At 38.8% G+C, this 25,651-nt stretch overlaps 1 protein-coding gene across 1 annotated transcript in view; it reads left to right on the top strand.

Moving 5' to 3' along the window:
- Positions 1-24,409, top strand: part of LOC133968733 (xenotropic and polytropic retrovirus receptor 1 homolog) — a 57,759-nt gene extending 33,350 nt beyond the window's left edge. The window contains exons 3-16 of the mRNA XM_062404919.1: positions 7,178-7,279; positions 7,517-7,740; positions 9,698-9,847; positions 10,455-10,538; positions 12,993-13,074; positions 14,110-14,199; positions 14,515-14,612; positions 14,961-15,140; positions 16,419-16,581; positions 16,671-16,865; positions 18,058-18,224; positions 20,128-20,267; positions 20,980-21,201; positions 22,643-24,409. Coding sequence (XP_062260903.1) covers positions 7,178-7,279; positions 7,517-7,740; positions 9,698-9,847; positions 10,455-10,538; positions 12,993-13,074; positions 14,110-14,199; positions 14,515-14,612; positions 14,961-15,140; positions 16,419-16,581; positions 16,671-16,865; positions 18,058-18,224; positions 20,128-20,267; positions 20,980-21,201; positions 22,643-22,697 — 1,952 coding nt within the window. The 3' untranslated portion in view covers positions 22,698-24,409. The remainder of the gene's footprint in view (positions 1-7,177; positions 7,280-7,516; positions 7,741-9,697; positions 9,848-10,454; positions 10,539-12,992; positions 13,075-14,109; positions 14,200-14,514; positions 14,613-14,960; positions 15,141-16,418; positions 16,582-16,670; positions 16,866-18,057; positions 18,225-20,127; positions 20,268-20,979; positions 21,202-22,642) is intronic.
- The last annotated feature ends 1,242 nt before the right edge of the window (positions 24,410-25,651 follow it).

The raw sequence follows: 25,651 nt of genomic DNA, 5'->3' as shown, positions 1-25,651 counted from the left end.
TTGCCTTTCTGTCATTTCGAACCATTCTGCCCATTCTCGTCTGACATCAACAAGACATTTTCTTAGAATGTTAATAGAGAAAATAATCTGAGAAGCGATTGACACTATTGTAATGCTTTGACCATTGCACTACTACCCAGAACATTTCTAGACATGTCCTAGAGGAGCTGTATATGGGAAGAAAAATGTCCAAATCAGTCAGAGATTACATTTAACAGACCCTGCCTGTAGGAGGACGGTGTAATTTCCAGTTAAACTGTTGTGTGAACTGAGATGGTTGTTGTCTGGTGATAAACCATCCTAGTACAAACACTCAACAATACTCACCAGTACTCAACACTCTGAGTACTGTTTTTTTTAAATGTATTTAGATTAAATTTGATAGATTTCAGGCACCGTTCTATCGTTCTAACTCACTGTATTATCATCATCATCAGCAGTGTATTTTTTTTGACATCACTGCTACGGCCACCAAACAACCTGTCTTTCTTCACCTCCAAATTAAAAAAAAACCTTGATGTCGGTGTCAGACAGTTTCACTTCTTCTTCTCATAGCTTGATGTCATGATTCACCATAGAAAACCATTTGTCAGCATGCTAATTTCATATTTATGATGTGTTTTGCATTGACCATTTATGGTTAAATGTGGGCGTGCAGATGGCAGACTTTGAGACAGATTCACATGGGTACATCTTCAGGCGGATGTGACTAATAAAGGGAACATTGCCTTGAGGTGTGAATGCGCCAGTTTTATAAATTTGAAACTTTTTTGCATAAGCCATTTGCGCACATACAGTTTTAGTATGAATCCTACGTACGTATAAATGAGGCCCCAGATGTGTGGACATTGTCTAGAATTCATATGAAAAAATGGCCTTGGATGTTTGGTCCAACACTTGAGCTCATTGTAAACTATATCAACTAGGGCCGCACCTATCGATTCGTTTTTTTCATCGATTACTCTAACGCTTATTTTTTCGATTAATATAATATAAAATTTAATTTATATCTAACAAATAATCTTCTGTTACAAACAAATCTGACAAAAACAAAGTATGGACTGCAAGGCATTTTTCCAAAACAAAAAAAAGCCCAGTCTGAACTTCTTTTACAGTCCCATATCTCTCCAAAATAAGATTAGTGAAAGAGCTTGGTGCATTAAATTAAAAGGAGTAAATTTCTGTAGGAATATTGACTGTAAATTCAAGTTTAGTATAAAAAATTTAAAAAATGTTAAAGTAGCCACATAGTCTTTATCAATGTCTGTGTGAAGTCAAAAACTGAGGGTCAAATAAAACAACTAAAGGACACTTTAATGTTATTTTAACAATTTTTATTATTAATTTTCACACTGAACTGAAGTGCGAAAATGTGAAGTGTACTCTTAATAAATTAAATATTATTTTCTCAATCAAGTACATTGTAGTAAGGGCTGCAATTAACAACTAATCTGATTGTCGATTAATGATCAATTATTGAAACGATTAATCGACTAATCGGATTATGAATGTCACAAATTCTCAATTGACGTTGTTCGAGGCATGTGATGACTGAAAATTAAGAAAATAAATATCTATACTTCATTCAAAAATGTCTTTTATTACACTTTGCTGCATATTAGGGTACTGTTGACACAAAAACCAAGAAAAATCTAGTTTTTTTCCATTTTAAACCAAGGATGGGCATAGTGCTTGTATAAACATTTTTTTTTTTATTAAAATACCCCTTTCTTCTGTGAACCAAGTACAGGCCAAGTGCTGATAGTAAAAAATCAATTATCCATTTTTTCTTTTAACAAAAGGACAGGGAAAGTATTCGTAATAAACAACATCAACAAACAAAACTACAGTCTTATTCGGACTGCAAAATTGTGATTAAAAAAGACATTTAGATAGATCGATGAATACCTTATTAATCCTGTGGGAAATTCAGAATTGTCAGGCAATCGGATAATATTACGCTTTTAAACTCGTACACACCATATTTGTAATGGATTCTAGAATCCTGCGCACAGGTATATACTTTTATATATTTGAATAATAATCTGAATAATCCTTTATTAGTCCCAAACACATGCACAGACATGCAAAGGCACACTCATGCAAGTAGGGAAATTTAATCTCTGCTTTTGACCCATCTGGTGCAGGACACACAGAGCAGTGAGCGATCATGTATGGAGCTCGGGGAGCAGTTGTTGGGGGAGTATGGTGCCTTGCTCAGGGGCACTAGACAGGGTAGGGAGACTCTTGGATTTTTGGGCAAATCAATCCAGGTTCGTCTTTTGTTGTCTCTCCGTGGAGTCGAACCAGAAACGAACCAGAGACCTTCTCTGCCCATAGTCCAAGTTTCTGCCATTAGACCACTGCCGATATAACATCTTAAGGAGGTGATCCATGGAGAGCGGGTCCCCCGTACAAATATTGCAGGTAGTTTTTTTCGAGCTATGTTAAGTATGAAGTTCTCCCATACTTTTGACTTTCTAGTACGCAATGCTGTTGCAACGGACACCGCCATTGGTTCACGTTATGTTGCTATTGCACATCCACGACTTTCAGAGATAGGAAGGGAGCGAGATGGCTCACTCCTCAGCTACTTAATCAGAACCTCTGGTAAAACAACGTTTAGTTCAGCTGCACAGCACGAAAAACTATGACTTAACCCACGAACAATTGACGAGTGAATTCGTCGGCGGCTATTTATGTCGACGACGTTAATTAATCACTGCAATCCCTAATTGTATTATTCATTAGTTGTGCTTTTGAGAATGAAAATAATGTTAAAAAAAGAAAAAAGGTTTTCTTTCCAAAATTTTTATAAAGGAGTTTAAAAAAAATGACATCTTTAAATTAAGTGCTTAATTTAATAGGAAAGAAGTTTGAGTTTCCCCATTTCTTCTTTGTCTTAATATATAACTGCATTACACATGAACAATCTCAACAACAAATAACTTAACAGCTTTTACTTTGATCTTTCAGAGGTATTTCTCAGGAGGAGGTTTTTGTGTGAACCTGGATGTTCGAGTGAGAGCTTCCAGAGTTGCTGCAGACTTTCAGTGTCAGGCCTCCATAGTATAAAGTCACTTCTGTATAAAGTGCAGGAACTATGGAAAAGTCGAAGTGAGAACACAGCGGTCCACCTCTGTAGGATTCACCTGGAGAAAACAAGCAATGGATTTATCCTTAAAATATCAAAGCTACATGCCCAAAGCTACCAGCATGCCTCTCTGTGTCCGCACAGACAAGGCTACATAATTAAGTCCTGCAGATCTGAAAGAACAGTCCGCACAGGCATTGTAATATCTTGCATTTCACTTGTACTATATGCACTTATGCACAATCCAAAGTGGTTTTTGTTTGCCTTGAGCTTTGCCAAAAAATGGTGACCTGTACTAAATACTGTGCTTGATAGCAGCTTCCAGTGTAGACACAGACGAAGAAGTAAAACAGCTTCTACATCTTCTGTGTAGTCATAGTGTTTGGTGCGTTATATACTACCATACTCCCTCCTTTTTTATCAGTTATGGTATGACTCATTGGCTGAGTAATTAACAGCCTGGCTTTTGTCTCTCTAACCCTAAGTATATGTTCTATAAAGAAGTCTACAGTCACATGCTGTCACTCAATATGACCATGTGATTCAAAGTCTTTTCCATTTAATTTTTCGGACTAATGAAAAATTTGTTTCATTTCTTCTGATTGACTTTGGTTTATTTTCAGATTTGACTCAAAGTAGGGCTGCTGGATTATCGAAAAAATCATTATCACGATTTTTTTGGACAATATCAAAATCATGATTATTTAAACGATTATTAATATGTGCCCTTATTCTGAAGTCTATGCTTTATCTTTTCCGGTAAACACCGATGACGGCTGTGTGTCTTATTCCTCCTGAAACAAGGATATTGGTGCCCGGTTATTCAAACCCTTAATGATGGCAACCCTAACACTCTATGAACGGCTGACCGGTGCAGAGAAATGCGGGTCCGGTCTTACCCGTCTGAACAGCCAGGAGGGAGCGCGCTTGAGAATAGCAGTTCGCGGCGCAGCATTCTCACAATTAGGAAACGTTATAATACAAAACGTGTAAAATAGCCACTAAATCCCAATGGCCGACTTTCTGTTGCACTAATCAAGTTAGTGGCACAGACTTTTTTCTTCTCTCTGGCCATGATACACGTGTGTACCAAATTTTGTGAAGATCAGTTAACCCAGACCGAATTGCTGTGTTTTAGGGGGCACTGTTGAGGTATTTTGCCATGCCCATTTCCAATTTCTCCAGATTATGTAAATTATTACGATGCCTGAGGAGCCTGCAAAGGTTGGTGAGTTTTTTAGTATGTTCAAGCCATAAAAACTTCAATACGTTTGCCAGAATAATTAAACGAAAAGAGATAGGGCCATCGCATCGATCGCACTGTCGGTGCTCGGGCAATGATCAATGCACATCTCAGTGAAAATTTCAAAATGATAGTGGCTCTAAGGTCTTTAAATAGAATAAATGTACATAAAGCAGGGAACTGATTTAGGAGACAGTGGACTTTGAGACACAAGCAGATTTAAGAGATGTTGGCTATTATTGCATCACATGAACAGAAGCTTGTTAAATCAATCCCACTAACCAACTATCATTTAATTATATCCCTTCACCTTGTATTATGCTGTCCCTCATGATCTACTTGTTTTCCTCTCTCTCTCTCTCTCTCTCTCTCTCTCTCTCTCTCTCTCTCTCTCTCTCTCTCTCTCTCTCTCTCTCTCTCTCTCTCTCTCTCTCTCTCTCTGGCTTCAAACTGAACTGACAAAGTTATTTTGAACACAGCAGTTTGATGCACAATTGCTTGCAGAACATTTGAAAGCCTGCAATAATCCATTGAAGATTACTGCAATTTTTTTTTTAAATGTGACGTTTACTAATGAAGGGGAAAGAGTGCAGTTTTTAATTAAAAAAACAATGTCCTTGTCTAACTACTGCAGCGCCATGATGGCGGACAACACCTCTCCAAATGGTGAAGTGAGAGCAAAGGGGGTGTTGCTAAAAAACAAAAAAAACACCAATTGACCAGTGGAAAGTACAGCCTATTACTGAGAGACAGACATGCCATAATGGTAATAATGATAATAATCACGATGGCATGAGCTGAGACACAAATAAAAGAGCAGAATAAGGCCAAAAAGGGATAATGAGATTACTGTAGTCTGACTGTGGTGGCTGTTTGTGTGCTGGTAGGATGGGGGAGGGAGGGAATTGCTGGGACACTCCAATTTAGTTAATTTGGTGTCTTGTTTAAAAGCAGCCAGTCTGAAACACAGTGAATCACGGAGTGTGCACAGCCTGACTAAAAACCGCCTGTCTGGTCTGTTGTTTGGTTGTTTTTGGCGTTACAGTGGGTGCATGTAAGTGGTTGGACACACAGTTTCTCTGTGTCCACTGTTCAATTAGTGTTTATCAGACTCTAGACTCTCCACCAGCAACAGTCTGAAATCAAAAGTTTACAGGATTCTGTAAAGGCATCTTAATTGCTTAAACAGCACTTGTACCTTTTGCCATACCACTGGAGTACATATAAGTACTGGGAGTAAATATAACTTTATTATATTTCTGATCACACAGTCTGATTACGCAACATATTGTTGGAAAAACTTTATACTTTGCAGTTTTCAAAAGATTGGTTTCTTATTCTAATTCATATTTTCATGAACGACTTTTATTAGAGATTTTTTTTTTATTGGCAAATAACAGTGGGCTCAGTGCTGAAGAAGCTTTAGAGTAAATATTGAAATTTGGATCTGATCAGGGCGGGACTATGATCGTGTAATACAGTTTTGAGGCTGATTGAACAATGCACAGAGGAGTTATCATAAATCTCTATTTTTTGGCGAATCATCACAATACAATGCCAGACCACGTTAACAAGTTTTGATCTACATGTTGTTGAGAGGACACTCACTGAATTTAAAGTTGATCTGGGGGAAGCTCTAGGAGGAGTTTGTTCAAATACAACAAGTATAAACGGTCAAAACTTGCCACTATACACAATGCTCCTTGAGATGTTTTTGTTCGTCTAGTCATGATGCTTGTGTGTACCGATTTTCGTGAAGATCAAGGGAAAAGCAAACTCAGGTCACATTTTAAGGCCCCGTTAGCCGGGGCAGTCTGAGAGGACAGTTGATGGAAATGGTAAGTTTCAGCTGTGTTTAAAAACAGAAGCATGTTGTGGAGCAGTGAAATCTGTAATTTCACTTTCTGTACACGTCGAGAATCTCAAATGAGAAAACTATTATGTTGTCCTGATCCCAGCATTAGAAGTCCTAATTACAATGTTTGACAGCCTGCTAGTGTTTATTGTGTGACTCTGACTACCTGTTAAAAATAGTTGCCCTGTGTATTTGCCCTGTTTGGTGTCCTACCTTTTGGGAACTTACTACCATCTTACTTCTGTGAACTTGTGGCCTTTCTCTCACTTTTAGCGAGGCGTGTTATCTTGCTACATTGGAAGAACTCTCACCCTCCCTCCCACTTTCAATGGCTTAAATGCTTGCCACTGCAAGCATTTAACGGCAGTTGTTGTTGTGGTTTGTTTGTGGTTTGTTTGCTTTCGTAATTTTTCTTTTCTTCTCTGTTTGTGTATCAAATTGCTTTAGATGTATATTTGTTTGGGGAGGGGGGTGGGGGGTGCTGTAATGTGTATCCTCACCATTTGGCTGTCTGATATGTTATCCTCTCATTTCTTATCACTGAGGACTATTGTTCATTTAGTCATGTTTTTCTTATATTTCTACAAATATATCATATATATATAAAAAAAAAAAATATAATGATTCCAACCGTTATCTTTCGTCTCAGATCTTCATCATAATTTTTTAGATGTCGTTATATGGTTTTATTCATATGGGCTTTTTCACATAGCTTTAGATTATTTGTGTGTGTGTTCCACAACAAAAAAGTCAGGCGTTAACAGAAGCAGCAATGGATAATCTTGAAGCAGGAGACCTGCTGCTGTGTTTCTGCTCCACCTGCTGGTCAGACCAGGACGGTTCAGGGCTTTGCTGTATGACGTGTGATAAAATAAGAAGACAAATATAAACAGGGCTAAACACACAGTCCCCTGTTTATTTATCATCTAAATTCAAGTCCATTAAAGGCTCGTTCATGAATCTAACAACTCTTATCTTCTCACAGTCACAGATGAAGATACCGTTAAGAGATACTACGCCAAGTTTGAGGAGAAGTTCTTTCAGACATGTGAAAAAGAACTGGCCAAGATCAACACCTTCTACTCTGGTAATGACTGCAACTGATTAGCTTTTGGATATGGTAGAACTGGAGTTGGACAGCATGAATGTGCAATTGAAAAATATGCAAAAATATTGTAATCCAACATCTTTAAGAATCCAGAGCAAACGGATGAACTACCCAAAATTAGTGGGGCACTTTTAATAAAGTTCTGTTATTTTAACTGTGTTAAATTGATATCATCCTTTCTGTCTTTTAAATCGTTTTCCATTACTCTATCTACAGAAAAGCTAGCTGAGGCTCAGCGGCGTTTTGCCACACTTCAGAATGAGCTGCAGTCCTCACTGGATGCCCAGAGAGAGAGCGCAGTTAACAGTAGTGGACTGAGGAGGAGGAAGACGGTGTTCGCCCTGTCCCAGCAGGAACGATGTAAACACAGAAACATCAAGGATCTGCAGCTGGCTTTCTCCGAGTTCTACCTGAGCCTCATACTACTGCAGAACTATCAGGTACATACGCACACGCACGCACCCACCCACACACTCACACACAGACACACGTCATCTCAACACACATAAATAACCAAACACAAGGGACACATTTTACTGCTTTGTTTAAATTTTCCAAGGGTCAATGAAAGCAAAAACTGTGTTTCTGTTCATATACATATACATACAACATAATAATCATTAATATTTAAATAATTCAATTAGTACAGACAGGTTGACACATAGTTAATATTATTTTATTCTTCATAATTATGGTTTGAGATGCACCAGTTATGGTATTTTAGGGCCAATCATTTGTTTTTGTCCTTTCCTCATTGCTAAAACAGGTGTTACCATAACTCAAGAGAAAATAAATGTCAACTTATTTTTTTAACTATTTACTGTTTGTCAATTAAAATAAACCAATTGGTCATTTAATCCGCTTTTTGTTATTAAAATAAATATGTGTAATGTAAGGGGTGTGATTTTCCTTGTGGACTAGCACCATCGTCCACTGTTTACCCCTGCCTATCACCATAATACAGACGTGGATATAATTGTTGGTACCCTTCCATAAGAGGAAGAAAAACCCACAATGGTCACTGAAATAACTTGAAACTGACAAAAGTAATAATAGATTCAAATTTACTGAAAATGAGCAAATGAAAATCAGACATTGCTTATGAATTGTATCTCAACATAATCATTTAAAAAAACAAACTAATGAAAATGGCCTGGACAAAAACAATGGTTCCCCCTTGAAAAGATTAAAAATAATTTGACCATAGGGACATGTTAAACTAAGGTGTGTCCTCAACACAGGTGTCTTCAAACTTGTTATCAGTCAGTCTGCCTATTTAAAGGGTGAAAAGTAGTCACTGTGCTGCTTGGAATCATGGTTTGTACCACACTGAGCATAGACCAAATAAAGCTAAGGAGAGAGTTGTCTCAGGAGATTAGAAAGAAAAGTATAGACAAGCATGTTAAAGGTAAAGGCTATAAGACCATCTCCAAGCAGCTTGATGTTCATGTGACTACAGTTGCACATATTATTCAGAAGTTTAAGGTCCAGGGTACTGTAGCTAACCTCCCTTGACGTGGCCGCATGAGGAAATTAATGACAAAATGAAGAGACAGATAATAGGAATGGTAACCAAAGAGCAGAGAACAACTTCTAAAAAGATTAGAGGTGAACTCCAAGGTCAAAGTCCATCAGTGTCAGATCGCACCAGCAGTCGCTGTTTCAGCCAAAGTGGACTTCATGGAAGACGACCGAGGAGGACACCACTGTTGAAAGCAAATTATATAAAACGAGACTGGAATTTGCCAAAATGCATATTGACAAGCCACAAAGCTTCTGGGAGAATGTCCTTTGGACAGATGAGACAAAAATGGAGCTTTTTGGCAAGTAACATCAGCTCTATGTTCACTATGTTATGTTCTGGGGCTGCTTTGCTGCATCTGGCATAGGGTGTCATGAATCTGTGCAGGGTACAATGAATCTCAAGACTATCAAGGCATTCTGGAGCTAAATGTGCTGCCCAGTGTCAGAAAGCTTGATCTCAGTCACAGGTCATGGGTCCTGAGTCCAATGTTGCTCTGCAGCTGCTGGATGTGTGAATACACTGCTATGAGCTAAAATGTTCACCATATTAACTTTATAATAAAGTTGTTCACAGCTTGTTCTCACTCAGTCAAAAGCAATTAAAACAGTTTTAAGTTATGAAAGGAGGTTGTGCTTACATGTGTAAATTAAACCGCTTTCATCCCCACTGTTCAGTTGGTGCAGAACAAGCATATAATTCACACCCAGTCTTCATTTCATCTTCTTACAAATCATAGCTGGACCACATACAGAGCTCTTACTCTTCTTTAGCTCATTTCACATCTTTCATCAAGTGTCTCATTAGCTGGTATTGATTGTTCTCTTCTTTTTTTCATTTAACGCTGTTCTGTCTCTCCCTCTGTGTCTCTACAGAACCTGAACTTCACAGGTTTCAGGAAGATCCTAAAGAAGCATGATAAGATTTTGGAGACTTCGAGGGGGGCCGACTGGAGGGTGGCCCACGTTGAAGTGGCTCCCTTTTACACATGCAAGAAAATCACACAGCTCATCTCTGAAACTGAGGTACACACACAATTGTTTATATGTAGAGTTTAATAAAAAAATCAGAGTATAGAATTTTGCTGAGTGTACAGAGCACGTAGAGAATGACTTAAACTGAAGCACAACACAGAACAGGAATGCATCAACAGCATATCTAAGACCAAACAGATTTGAGCAGGAGCGGAGAGAATCTGCCCATTTTCAGGGGTTGTTTGAGAGAGAGGACAAGGGTGAGAGGGAAATCATTACATAATGTAGCCCAAGTGAGTAGCTGTCATCAAGATTTGATAGGGAAAGATACATTTTCTGACTCTTTGTGTGACCACTCAGCAAACATGGGCTCTAAGGATCTGAACATAAAGCTGACTGATGCTATAAAGCAAGAAGAGTCTTCTAGACTGAAATCTCAAATTTAAAAGACCATAAAACATAGAGATGCAGCTGAGAGAAGCTGCAGGTCTGCTAGACCGAAATAAAATCCCTCAATAACACAGAATTAATGTCCTTATACATGTACATATACCTGATTGCTGCAGCAGGTTGTATGAGATATACAGTGTTACGATTCTGAAAGAAGTTGGTATGATCATAGAGGAACAGGACAAATCTCTAAATATCTGTTTCTCAGGCGCTGGTCACAACAGAGTTGGAAGGTGGTGACAGGCAGAAGGCCATGAAGAGGCTGAGGGTACCTCCCCTGGGAGCTGCACAGGTCAGATGCAAGCACACACACATAAACTTTTTAATTTGTCACTGTACTGCCTCTTTGAATGAATAGAGAGCCAGTGACTGCTAACTCATGCTCCAAAAGTAATTTATTGCATAGTCTGCCAATCTGTTTCTGTCAATATGTAAAAAAATGTTAAACAACAAAAACTAAATAAGACGGTATGGATATGTACAGCTACACCACAAAATGATTACATTCTCAATGTATTAATAATTTGCTGGACTGCATCCCCCTTACAGTTGTCAAGTTGTAATAATGTCATCATTATGTCAATCAGTAACATTCACCAATGCTTAAAAGCTCCAACTTTTACTACTTATACATATTCAATAAGTGCTTCCTTGTTAATATGTATAAGAGTGTAACATCTCTCTCCAGTCTGATAAGAAGTATTTTGAATATGATCACAGAGATGAGATGTGGAGAAAGTCGAAGCGAAAAACGTCACTCTATATTTATATCGATTACAAAATGATACTCCCAGTGTATTGCTACCTCACTTAACCGCTGCCTCTCTGATCAATTCATAGAACAGCTACTTAAAATTGAATGAGGTTCACTTCAACTCTACATTACTGCCAAAGCAAATTATATGTTATGAGAGGCGGTGGTCTAGTGGCAGAAACTTGGACTATGGGCAGAGAAGGTCTCTGGTTTGTCTCTGGTTCAACTCCACAACAAAAGACGAACCTGGATTGATCTGTCCAAAAATCCAAGAGTCTCCCTACCCTGTCTAGTGCCCCTGAGCAAGGCACCTTACTCCCCCAACATCTGCTCCCCGAGCGCCGTACATGGTCGCTCACTGCTCTGTGTGTCCTGCACACAGATGGGTTAAATGCAGATGTTGAATTTGCCTGCCATTGCATGAGTGTGTTGTGCATGTCTGTGCATGTGTTTGGTATGAATAATGAATTCCTGGGGTCGGATTTATAACCGTTGCGTATTATAAATTTTTTAATAATGTGCATACGCCACTTCTCAAGCCAAAGTTGCAATTTATAAAAACGAACTTGACAGGAAAATGTGCGTATTTCCCAGGGGTCGGATTTAAAACAGGGCCTGAAACGTGCATATGCCACTTTTCACGCAAACGTTGGGATTTATAAAAACAAACTTGATGGGAGAATTTGCGCATTTCCACGCAAACTCTGACCCATGCGTACAAACCTTTTGGAGATGGGAAAGTTGCGACGCAGAGGTGAGGTGGTGAACTGAAGCCAGATTATTGATCCAATTCATCATTTACATTAAAACCAACAGCTCAGTTTTGCTTGTGCGACATATCTGTTCCACACAAGCCTTTTAATTAAAAAATATATGAATCAACTGACAGCATATTACGTTCAGATTAGATTTAACCGCGGAGTTACGGTGCTGAGTCATTAACAGGTCTAATAATATCTTCTAACACTGCGTGTATCAATAATTCACTGCAGTGAACGTGACTGAGCCATCCGGCGCACAGAGCGACCCAGTGCACAGAGTGCACAGAGCGCAGAGGAGATCACTTACAAGAAATGTAGACACTTTCCAGTTAATATCCCAGAGACGAGGTTAGGATCCACTGATGTGAGGGAATCGGTCCGATGCTCTAAATGGATAAATACTGCCGTGACACCGGTGCGGGGTTCTGCTCGATATGTGCATGTGAATTGAAGGATGAGGAGGTAGCAGAGTATCAGTGTATTTTCTTTATTACATCACTACTGTCCCATAAAGTCGCTCTTCACCTCACTAACAGATTTCTCGATGTCAGTGTCAGAAAGTTTCACTTCCTCTTCACATCGCTTAATGCTGTGCCTCCGTCAGGACTCAGGATGGTGGAAACCCACTGATCAGCATCATAATCTAATATTCATGACGTGCTTTGAATTGACCATTTATAGTTGAAATTGGGCGTGTGGAGGCCGGATTTGGAGTTCAGCTTTGCGTGCCGACGGTTATATAAATCGGAATTAGCTTTGGCGTACGCCATTTCCGGCTTTTGTGCGTACGCACACTTTAAGTAAGAATCCTACGCACTCTTCTATAAATCTGACCCCAGGTGACTACCTAAATAAGCTGGTTGAAAGATTGCCAAGAGTGTGCAAAGATGTCATCTTTGCAAAAGGTGGATACTTTGAAGAATCTAAAATATAAAACATATTCTGGTTTGTTGAGCCATTTTTTGATTACCACATAACTCCATATGTGTTCCTTCATAGTTTTGATGTCTACAGTATTAATCTGCAATGTAGAAAGAAATAAAAATAAAGAAAAGAGAAGGTGTGTCCAGACTTTTGACTGGTACTATATATGTATTTATTTATATATATATATATATATATATATAAAATGTTTGAACAATTTAAGTGTTTTATGATATTGCTTGTGTTTCACTCTGTATCATCATATCATGATATCCTGCTAAGATGCTGCCTGTGTCTCTACCTGCAGCCTGCACCTGCTTGGACCACGTTTAGAGTCGGACTTTATTGTGGAGTATTCCTTGTCTTAATGGTTACAGTGGTCATTACAGGTAGAACAAACACACGCACGCATACACACAGACCAAAGAATCTGTTATCTTTGCAATTTTAAAGGTCTGATACTTAAACATGTGGTTAGTGTAGGTCACAGCAGGGAAAATAATGTATCAAAACAATGAGGATTTGGTGTTTTTTTCCTTTGTCCAAGATTTGTAAAAAATTTGGAAAGATTTAAACCTGTTTTTATCGTTTAATTTTTCTATACTTCCAAATGTATGTAGGGGTGGATGAAATGAAAAAAAAATCCTATCAGGATAATTTTTTCATATCAGTTGATATATATCCCGATATCATTTATGTAACCAGAAAATAACTTTTTTTCACATTTATGATTATGTACAATGTTCTTATGTAAAATTTGTATCCCTTACTTGTATAATTTCATATAAACACTACACTGAAAAGGGGTATACAATGTACATTCTCAGCTTTTTCTTTATTTAATCATAACTTTTTATATATCTTTATTCTTTTGTGCTCCACATTCTGACGGGCCTCTGCTGTAACAACAGAATTTCCCAAGTGTGTGGATTAATCAACTTTGATTTTATCTTAACTTAAATCAGCGCCACTGCACATTGGCACAATTCTCCTCTTGTCAACAAGTGACCCGCTCCTGTGATGTTTTCTAATCATCACATTGAACTGATCTTTATAAAAACCTGCTAAATTCATATTTATGTTCCTCGATAAAGGGGGCGTCGCTTCTTCTGCGACAATGAAGTCAGAACACAGCGCTGCGTCGTAATCTTGGAGTTCTTTCGATGCTATATCGAACAGTCTTAAATCTCTATCGAGAAAAATGTATATTGCGATAATCATAAATTTCAACCGTTTTATCACCCAGCCCTAAATGTATAAATTTGACACTGTGAATGTTGGTTTATATGACTTTGCTAGAATTATTGAATTCTAGCAAAGTCTTTTGGTCCACCTTTGTTTAGATATTTTATTACTATAGCAAAAAGTATTTGGAAAATATCTAATGCTGAAATACGTCTTTCATTTAATCTGTCACTCATTAGGAGCTGTGATGATTCGTAGTCCTGACGTGTGGCCCATGGTCAGGATCTACAGAGGAGGTTTCCTCTTGATAGAATTTCTCTTCCTGTTAGGTATTCACACACATATACACACACACACAGAGTTGCTCCGATGTACATTTTTTAGTTGAGCTGAGGACAAGGACATTTCTCAGTATTAAAAAAACAAACCTAGTTGCACCTGAATATGTATATTCAGTTGCAAAAGAATATCCACTGCCAAGTTAATGTGACAGAAGTCAGTTAGGCATATTGATGTATGCACATGTGTAGGCAAAACACAAAAACAACTTGAATGGTTCCTTGTCCGACTGTCTCTCTTCTCAATGATCAGACAACACGCAATCTCCTCCACCAGTCTTACTGTTTCCTGTCTTCATGTTCCAGGCATCAACACGTATGGCTGGAGGCAGGCAGGAGTCAACCATGTCCTCATATTTGAACTCAACCCCAGGAACAACCTGTCCCACCAACATCTGTTTGAGGTCTGAGTGCGCACACACACAAAACACACACATGCACACATGCGCAAAGACACTCGTAACAAATTAAACAAATGGTTTAGAATATGTAGTAAGTTTCTTGGCTAAAATTAATTTAAAAAATAGTTGATTAGCGGGTCTATCATTTAACACGCCACACACTGTGGCAAATTTTCTTGAGATGGGGCCAGTTAACCAGCCAATGGCGTGCCTTTTGTAGAAGTAGTTGATTGGCTCCATTTCCCCTTGCAACTCTCAAAGGACAAGTGGTATGGATGTTGTATGTTCATTTGTCACTCTGTTTCTATGATTGTATTGATGAAAATTGTGTGTGTGTGTGGGTGTGCGTAGATTGCAGGTCTGCTGGGTGTGCTGTGGTGCATTAGCCTGCTGTCCTGTCTCTTCAGTGACAGCATCCTGGTACCAATGCAGGCAAACCCTCTGGCTCTCTACGGCTTCTTCCTCCTCTTTCTCATCAACCCTCTCAAGACGTGCTACTACAAGTCAAGATTCTGGCTGCTCAAACTCCTGGTAACTTCTCATTAAATATTCACACAGACTTCATATTGTCCTTTGTATCAACACTTTTTTTGTAAGTGGTTCGCAATGTTAGTGATCTAACATCATTCTAATATTTATGGTAAAAACATCCCTACCTTTATCTAACTTGACTATTAAACAACTAGTAGGTCAGACATAAGATATAATTCATCTTCCCTTTTTTTCCATATGAATTAGGGAGGTCAGGGTTGAATATCTGTGGAAAATACTTTAAACCAAAGAGAGTATGTCTGTTTAAGGCTTTCCTTATTTTTTCCTGCGTCTACATTATCTTTAATGGTCGATAACAGTAGAGCGATTTCAATGAACATTTCATGAATGATTAATCTGCCAATGGTTTCATCTTTATGTTGCACATTTGTCAAAAATAAAAACTGATTGAGAACATTGATTTGGACTAGGATTTAATTTTGGGACGCAAAGGTCAAGGTCTCAGTGACCTCATATTCCTGTGAATATGATATTTAATGACGTTTCACCAGTCGGGAATTTCATTAATATCTGGCACAACTCACCTGGATTCATAGATGGGTTGTATTATAATTTTTCAAACTTTTCACACATGGTTAGGCTTCTCTAGTGCTGATAACCACGCAAAGCCCTTTACACTACAGTTTTACATTCACCCATTCACACGCATTCTTTCAGTGCCTACATGTACAGCACTTTCTCTTTTAGAAAGGTAAAATTGGGGTTAGTATCGCACCCAGGGACACTTTGGCATATTTTATTGGACTCAGTGATTAAGTGAACAAATTTTATTAGTCGAATATCAGGGCCACAGTGGCCTCAAGAAACCCTTTGGCATATTTCAAGACAGCCTTGAGAGAATTTCTTCAATTCCTTTGTCACTTTTTTAAATGTAGAAATATGGAGACGAAACTGCACTGGTTGACAGACGCATACAACCACTGTGCGGTAATTCTAGTTCACCTCTGTATGGTGATGTAAATTTAATATTTTCACCCATCAGGCAATACTCAATAACCCATAATTACAAAGTCAAAGCAAAACTGAAATCTCTTATTTACCACTGCTCTGATATACAAGTACGAATATTCAGTGCATCTTGCCCTGTAAGGTTATGGCTGAAGAATTGTTTACACTTTCCACTATGGTTGAAGGCACACTGAGACCTTGACTTCCACCTACTGTTTATACCATGCCAAATGGATATGTTGTGAAAACTCCTAGTTTAGTTTATTTTGTAAAGATTCTGATCTTTCTCATTTTTTGTCTCCTTCACAGTTTCGAGTGGTGACAGCTCCATTTCATCGTGTTGGCTTCGCTGATTTTTGGCTGGCTGATCAGCTGAACTCTCTGGTAGTGGTTCTGATGGATCTGGAGTATATGATCTGTTTTTACAGTTTTGAACTGGACTGGACAAAACACGATGGACTAATCAGCAGAGGTGGGACTGTATAATATATGCTACTGAAGGCTGTGAAGACTGATCAACACGTTATCATGACCACATTCCTTGCATGTCATTGTTTGCAGATAAAAGAGTGTGCAACTCCTACTCCTATGGTGTCCGTGCGGTTATCCAATGCCTTCCTGCTTGGTTCCGATTTGTCCAGTGTCTGCGACGTTACCGTGACACCAAACGGGCCTTCCCTCACTTGGTTAATGCAGGGAAATACTCAACGTCTTTCTTTGTCGTCATCTTTGCTGCCCTGTACAGTACACACAAAGGTAAAGCTGTTCTCAGTGTACAGATGATATAGTGTACACACAGGGCACTCCAGCCCTTTATATCAACTTTATTTATAATTATTTAGTATTATATTGTGTAAAATACATTTTCTGGGCTTTTCCCATCCATAATGACTTGAAGGGGGTCAGAAGGTACCGTATTGAATCTCCATTGTGAAACTCCGTATAGTAACTTGGGATGTTACTTGTATACATTGGCCAACTGTCCTGTTAAAACTTGAATAAACATGAGGATGGTGTAAGTAACCGTTCAGAAACATCCTGGTGTAACCGACTGTAAATATGTGTCTGGTCTTCTATAGTGGTATCCAAACATAGTGTGACTTTCAGATGTGGTTACCAGAGAGAGTGAATACGCCAGAACGAGACCAGTGATAGGCCTGGCCACAATCAGAGAAGGGCTCAAGAGGCAGGCAAAAACAGCCTGTTCTGTCTTCAGCTCCAGAGAAAGGCAAAAGAAAAGTCAGGAAATACACATTGCAGCAGTTTTTTCAACTTTAAACGACTGTTATATCATCTTAGGGTTACCAATACCTCAAATTATATCCCAGAAAGGTGTAAAATATGAAGCCTTTAATAAGTACTTGTTATTGTTCATTTGTATCAGTTCAAAAGCAGAGTAATGTCATAGCCCCCACTTGAAAGTGAAATAAATAATAACAAAACAACAAGATTTGTACATTAAAAGCATTCTGTTGCACCTCAAAGAGCGCAGTACCTCTGGGTGGTTCATGAGTTGATCAAAATAACATACATCTGTTGTCCAGGTGACCAGACACCATCACTCTATTCTGAATTCTGCTGAGTTTACCATATGCGGTTTATCGTCATTTTTGACAGCGAAATGTTCTCACTTTTCAGTGTTTTGTACTTTTTCTTATGCTTTTATTTGATTAATAATAATGTAACCCTACAGATTTTATTCGGTTAATGATCTCAGATGCTATGCCTGTAATGTTTTCCCATCATTAAATCAACTCACATCCTAAGCAGGCAACAATTCCGCATGAAAATCTTAGGCTTAATTAGTAATAAGAAGCTTTCCCCTGCTTTGTGTCAGAGGCCACAGTAGCAGCAGGTTAAGAGTCAGAAAGAATTTTTGTGTAAATATTAAACCCATGAATCTGATTCTGTCTAACCTCATGCTTCATCTTGTTTCTCTCTTCCTCAGCTGAAAAACACGATGACAACCAGATCTTCTTCTACTTGTACATCAGCTGTTTAGTTGTCAGCTCATGTTACACACTAGTCTGGGATCTGAAAATGGACTGGGGCCTATTTGACCGCAATGCAGGAGAGAATACCTTTCTGAGAGAGGAAATTGTCTATCCTCATAAGGTATTTCTCCTCCACACAGGGAGGAACCTGCACATGCTGACACAAGTTTGACAAGGTTCATTATCGGAACATAAGCGGTTATGTATCATTGTGGCCGTAGACCATGCCACAGGGCTCTCCCAGACTTAGCCAAAGACAAAACAGTTGCTTTTCAGCCTCTTTATTGAATTAAACAAACACAGAAAGTCAAATTAAAGTGCCAGCAGTGTCTGCTGGTGTCTCAGCTTTGCAGCTCTACAGCTGTTGCAAAAAGTTTTGAGAATGACACAAGTATTGGTTTTCACAAAGTGTGCTGCTTCAGTGTTTTAGATCTAGATGTTACTATGGTATATTGAAGTATAATTACAAGCATTTCATAAGTGTCAAAGGATTTTATTGACAATTACATTAAGTTTATGCAAAGAGTCTATTTGCAGTGTTGACCCTTCTTTTTCAAGACCTCTGCAATTCACCCATGTATGCTGTCAATTAACTTCTGGGCCATATCCTGACCGATGGCAGCCCATTCTTGCATAGTCAATGCTTTGACTGTGTCAGAATTTGTGGGTTTCTGTTTGTCCACCCGCCTCTTGAGGATTGACCACAAGTTCTCAATGGGATTAAGGTCCTAGCCATGGACCCAAAATGTCGATGTTTTGTTCCCCCAGCCACGTAGTTATCACTTTTGCCTTATGGCAAGGTGCTTCATCATGCTGGAAAAGGCATTGTTAGTCACCACACTGTTCTTGGATGGTTGGGAGAAGTTGCTCTCGGAGGACATTTGCGTAACATTCAAATTGCCATTATAAAAACTGAGGCAGCAGACTTTGTGAAAATGTATATTTGTGTCATTCTCAAAACTTTTGGCCACGGCTGTACTCGGTGTCTCTTAACACGTATCTCCGTCCATCCTCTAGAGCAGGGGTGGGCAACTTTTTGACTCGCGGACCACAATGTGTTCTAAAATTTTACAGAGGGGCCAAGCAAGGACCAGATGGATGAAGTGTTTTTGTGAACTAATTTAAATGACATGGAAAAATCATTACATGAAAGGATTTGGCCTTTAACAAGTAGCAAAGCATTCATTTACAAGGCAATATAACAAAATCTCGCCTTTGGATAAAGGCTTGCTAGCCTTTGCTATTTCGAATGCCACCAAAAAACATGCCTTGGTAGCGTAGTTAGCATGCTTCGTAGCAAAGAGACGCCTTGAAAACTGCGACAGTTTCTCGGCATTTCAGGCATACAGCCTCCGATTGGACTATAGTGAAAAAGTATTTTGTTTTCAACTCCGTGTTAAACACTCTGCACTCGTTGTCCACTTTTCGTTTCGTTGATCCGCTCATTTTACAGAAGGGCTCACAGGGCAAAGCGAAAAAGTGAAGGGAGATCATCTGCCCTTTTGAGCCCTATACACCACACTCCCGGTCAAATTGAATTAGTTGACAGTTTTATACAAAGCGATTTACAATAGTGCATTCAACCCCCTAGGGTTTGTACCCTAACACCCAGAACAACGAGAAGCAAGAAAAAACAATTTCTCAAAAAAATAAAGCAAAACTACATAGTGCTATAAGTAAGTTCCATTTAAGTTCTACTAAATGGTTAGTTTTTAGTTTGTTTTTTTTTTTACATATTTTAAATATAAGGGTAAGTTCGCGGGCCGTAATATGCCCATGTCTGCTCTAGAGGCAGCTCCGCTGCTGCCTTTTTAAGCTGAGGATCAGTGATCTAACAACTCTTACCTGCGCTGAATGATACTCTCGTACAGGCGGAGGTGCTCTCCCAGCCACCTCTACAATGATGTTAAGCCCTTTGAGGCAAAGATGGATTTTTAAATGGGTGCCATTAAAAAAAGTAATTTGATTGATTGATTGTTTCATTGACTAATTTATTGATTAATGTGTTCTGTCTCTCCCCACAGGCCTATTACTACAGTGCTATAGTGGAGGATGTACTGCTGCGTTTCTCATGGACTTTGACTGTCACCCTCAGCGCAGTGTCTGGGTTTACTGGCATGTCTGATATTCTGGCTACTTTGCTCGCCCCAATGGAAGTCTTTAGGTGTCTATCAATCAATCAAATTTTGTTTGTATAACCAATATTCACAAATCACAATTAGTCTCATAGGGCTTTAATAAGGTTTCGTACTTCTCTTATTTTCCCTATTTCCAACACTTGCCAAGATTTTACACGTGAAGATTTTAACCCTAACCCTATTTCACAATCACGTCAATCAGGGAGTGAGTGGAGCCTTTTGATATTTTAGGTTTTCACAGGAGTATTACGACTTCAAGTAAGTTTGAGGGCAGCAAATATTCTGCTCGTATAGGTTGTATGGGTGCCAAGGGATATGTCTTCTCATGGTGATATTTGTTTCCAGTATAGATTTATCAATTTACGATTACAAAATCTCTTTGAACCAGGGCAAGGTCTTAAAATGGTTTATTTTGTACTTTCAATATTCAAAAACTACAAAAATTGTCCTCAACATTTAGAAAAACTTGAAACAGCAAGTACTGATATTTTTGCCAAAGAAATATCTGATTGCAGTTAATCTATTACAGTTAATGATTCAGATGCTGTGCCATTTCAATGTGGTTGCTTCTGATAAAGGAAATGCCTTATTGCCTGTGCAAGTCCATTCATTTTGTGAAAAATATAAACAAAAAAGTGATTTGTTTTTACATTTGAAGTCTTTTATGTTTTGTTTAAATGTGGTAAAAGGAAGGAGGATTAAGAGTAAATGCTGATGGTTAGTGTTTGTCATTGGCAGGCGTTTTGTGTGGAACTTTTTCCGGCTGGAGAACGAACATCTCAACAACTGTGGTGAGTTCAGGGCTGTCAGAGACATCAGCGTAGCCCCGCTCAATGCTGATGACCAGACCCTGTTGGAGCAAATGATGGACCAGGAAGATGGAGTTAGAAACCGGCAGGGCAAGAAGAGCTGGAAGAGGAGCTATAGCATGAGTCTACGTAGGCCAAGGCTTGCCTCACAGTGAGTCTTCAAAACAACAGCTGCAGCCATGTGATGGATCTTAAAAGGATCCAGTACCCTAAAGTGTGACTGACTTACTTGACTGGAATGAATGGTGTTCATGAAATGTTTTCATCTCTAAACCTCTGTTATTCATTTGTGTTGATGGTCTCTTTATTTAATATGTAGAGTGCAGTTCAGATTCCCAGACTCATAAACAGTAATTTATTTTTCAGTTCTAATTGACACATTAGCTTCACGCAGCATTTAACGGGCCCTCACACCACTGTACATAAATCAATCAATCTTATTTGATGTGTATAGCCCATATTCACGTATCACAGTCTTTTCCTCATAGGGCTTAACAAGGTGTAACATCCTCTTACCTTAACCCTCAGAAAGAATAAGGAAGAACTACAAAAAAGAATAACTATTAACAGGGGGGAAGAAACAACATAAATCCCTCTGACAGAGAGCCAGTTGTGAGGGAGCCCTCGTCCAGGATTGAAAGAGGTGCAATAGATTTTAGTTTTGTGTAACAGCACATCAACAGAATGAGAAAAAAGCTTCCAGCAAACATGTATTTTATTGCTGTGTATACCATGAAGACCAGACCAGACCACAAACATGTCATGCAACTGGAATGATGTAAGGTGGAAGTCGGTGGAGCTATGACTAAATATTAGCTTTTTGATGTCTTCAGGTACAGACTTTAATCAATCGTGAAGTTTTGACGAGAAGCTATAACCATTTCCTGTGTCATTGCTAAACATCACCATTTAATTCCATCCTACGGACACGCCGTTCAACAAAAATTAAAGATTTATTTCTCATAGATGTCTCCTGATATCATACAGCAATTAGTTATGATTAATTAAGTGAATCTGATTAATTCTGTTGAAGGAGTTTGTTAGATACAAAGCATGTGTATATATATATGAATTGGATTACTTGAGGCATACAGCCATCTCACTGTATCAATCAGCTGATCATGGCTTAAAACTAACACTGATAACAAGTTATTGGGATCTGTAAAGTTTTATTCACTAGAGAGTCCACGAGACTGAAATACTAACCTAAAAGCTCATGTAATCATAACCATCCCATCCTGACTGAGCTGTTGCCTAATGTTAAATAATTATTCAATAGCAATTGTTGACAGAGCCAGAGAGTACATTTTCTTGATTGTGATGGTTGTGTGTGATTTATGTTTTATTTATTTAGATATTTTATCATATTTAATTCTAACTCAAATGTCGGACCGAATATTCTTTAGAATTACTTTTGTTATTCTTAGGCAGCTATAGATTATGGTCATCAATGGTTTCACAATGATGACCATAATATTATTTATTACAGTTATTTCTGGGACAAAATATCATCCAACTAAAATGTTATTGTCACAGGCCTACATTGAAAGAATAGTTCACCCAAAAATCCCACTCTCCCTTTTCACTTACAGGTCCAAGACCCGTGACACCAAGGTTTTGATAGAAGACACTGACGATGACTCCTGACATCAGGCCACACCCCTCGCCTGGGTCCAGAATTTGTTCAAAGGAGGGAACTCCACCTCCTAACCTAGGAATTACCCAGCGAATTGGGCTTTGAACTCTTAACCAAGGACGAGTTTTAAACTCTCATGCCGACATAATCTGTTTTCAGGAGCCTCTGCTCGGGTTCAGATTATTTCAATTTAAGCAACTTGTACAAACATCCTAGCCGAAATGCCATCAACCTCCTACTGCAACCTTCAATAAGACCCAAGGGTGGGCTTATCGCTTACACTCTACCTTACCCAGCAGTGGGGGACAAACCTATCTCCATGACACCCAAAACTACACAGAGGTGGACTCCAGAACTACACTCACTCCTTCACCATTGCTTTGGTTCTTCTCAAAACCTCAGCCTAGTATGAAGAATGCAGCTAAATGGAACGCAAGCCGATCGCTCTGACTGAAGTGTCCCCACTCCCTGTCCATGCCACATAACTCAACATAGGAAGAGACTCCTTCAAGCTGACTGCTGTTAAAATGTTGAAAAGTTTTACTTCCTGCCCTATAGCTGTTAGTCTCCTACTACACTCCGAGTGTCCAGATAACAAGGCCTTGAATAAATGATGTAACACATCAAGTTCATCTGTAATTTGGACCCAGGAGTGAATCTGAACCCCTTTCTTCTAGGAGAATAAACAGAGTTCTAAAGTAAACAGACCCTTTGGAGTTTACGCTGGCCAGCAGAATATGCAGACGCAAATTTTGACTGTCAATGCATTTCAGCTTGTCGCATCATCACAGAGCTGCCTATCTACACCTTACATGCTTTAGAAACACACAGAAACATGCACTTTGTAGGAAGAGTCTATTGTAATGCCTGTTGTGTTCACTCACACATACTCATAAGCAGTGATTTTAATAGTTTTATTGAACCTAGGTTGAAAGGAAACACACGCACACAAAAACAAACACAAGCTATAGATTAGTTGTAACCATGGTTGTTGTAAATATGAAATGGACCAAAGCAGGAGGTGGTGTGAAAATATTCTGGAAAATGTAAACCACTGTATTGAACAGCAGCTGGAATGACTGTTCCGCCAAAGAGCTGAGAAGGAATTTGGTTTGTATCCTGCAGAAACTCCCAGTGAACCTGTGTAATGAAAAACCATCCGTTGGAAAAGTAAAACCATTTTTATTGAATATATGCCAACTTATTTATGTATGGATGTGTGGGAGCGATGTCCAAATACCACTAGTTATCCCATTCAAGCCAATCACTTTTCAAAAATGAAATGGAGTGAAGGTGAATCCAGAGGAAATTTTTATTCTGTGCCTTTAAATCTTGAAAGAAAGATTTAAGACTGTCTGACTGTAAACTGCTGGTTTATGAAACTTATTGTCATCCTTCAAACTTGTTCACTGAAATGTGATGCTGGTGATGAAGAGGGAGGAGGTTGCCTGTCAGTCGCATGCTAGACTTTGTCAGTGTGCATGCGTGTGTGTGGTTTTCTTGGCAATTTTTTTTTTCCCTACACACTGACACATTTTTTTCTTTAGTTTAATAATGCATATGCTGGCCCATAGGCCTTATCCCTCAAAAGTGTCCTCTCATTGATGGGATTGATTGTGTCAAATTAATATCAGTCAGGAAAAATGGAAGAGTTGCGGCTTTGATATGTACGAAAGGAAACATTTGTAAAAACACTGGTCCAAATCAGTTCTGTGGAAATTTATTTACTTACTATGTGTAATTTATTACATGCGAGCAATTATTCTTGGCTTCAGGGAATGTGATCCCCTCAGTGTTTTTCTTATTTTTCACCAATCCATTGTGGTTTAGCCTCTTTAGTTTGAGTGTCCATCAACATCATCACTGCAGGCACTCATTTCAGTGTTTGTTGCCTATTCCTCAGAGCCATAAAAAAGAATCCTCTAATCTGGTTTTGAAGAGGGTGTTTACACTAGAGAAACTTTTTTAATAGAGAGTTTAGCTTCTTTTATTTGCACCTTCCCAATAAGATTAAGACTTCTTAAAGGAAAAACTCAGATGTTTTTAGCTGGTATTGTCAACAACTGTTGTGGCCATTTAGAAAATTCAGAATGCAACAGCAGAATAAACCCTGTCAATGAATCAATCACATTTTGTTTTTAAAGCCCATATTCACAAATCACAATTCATCTCATTGGGCTTTAACAAGGTGTGACATCCTCTGCCCTTTACCCTCAACAAGAGTAAGGAAAAACTACTAAAAATAATAATAGAATAAACCCTGTCAACAGCTGAACTCATCTGCATCTCTCTTTTGTGGGACCAGGCCTTAGAGGTCTAGTATGTAAGATTAAGGTGAAGGGATCGGGCAGTCACGAGTCACACCAAACAGACGGCGTCTGTAATATTTTATAACAGTAAATAGAACAGGATTGGTCAATAACGAGGGGAAGTCTTCCTTGGTTCTTACTCGATTGTGCACAGGCGTAGTCCACCCTTTTGGCATTGGAATAATGATATGACGAGCAGCAGCTCCCAATCTCAGTCCTCCTCTGATAGTTGCTAGGCAAACTGTTCACTCTTTGACTAGCCTTGACACAGCTGACGCTTTGTAGGTCAGTGGTGTTTTTCATTGGAGTAAAGGATATCGTGTTCCTGCTTTATCGGCTGTATGTTGTATTTGTGTAAACATTCGAAACAACTAAACAAAACAATGTCGCTCTGTCCGTTCCCCAGAACCTGGGAGAGCTCCTCGAACTCTGTATGATGTCGAATGAAGCTAAGGGAGATATGCTTTAATATAAAAAGTTAGAAATGAGAACAAGTAAATGATTCATGATTAACACCAAGCATCAACGGTTAATAAAAGTAATTTGTGTGAAGGCCATATACACTCCTGATCAAAATCTTAAGACCAGTTAAAAAATTGCATGAATTTGCATTTTGCACTGCTTCAAAATGCAAAAAGAAGAAATGGGAACAAGAG

This window comes from Platichthys flesus, chromosome 14 (assembly GCF_949316205.1).
Source record: "Platichthys flesus chromosome 14, fPlaFle2.1, whole genome shotgun sequence".
NCBI lineage: Eukaryota > Metazoa > Chordata > Actinopteri > Pleuronectiformes > Pleuronectidae > Platichthys > Platichthys flesus.
The sequence above is the reverse complement of the archived record's forward strand: the minus strand, read 5'-3'. Positions and strand labels throughout refer to the sequence as shown.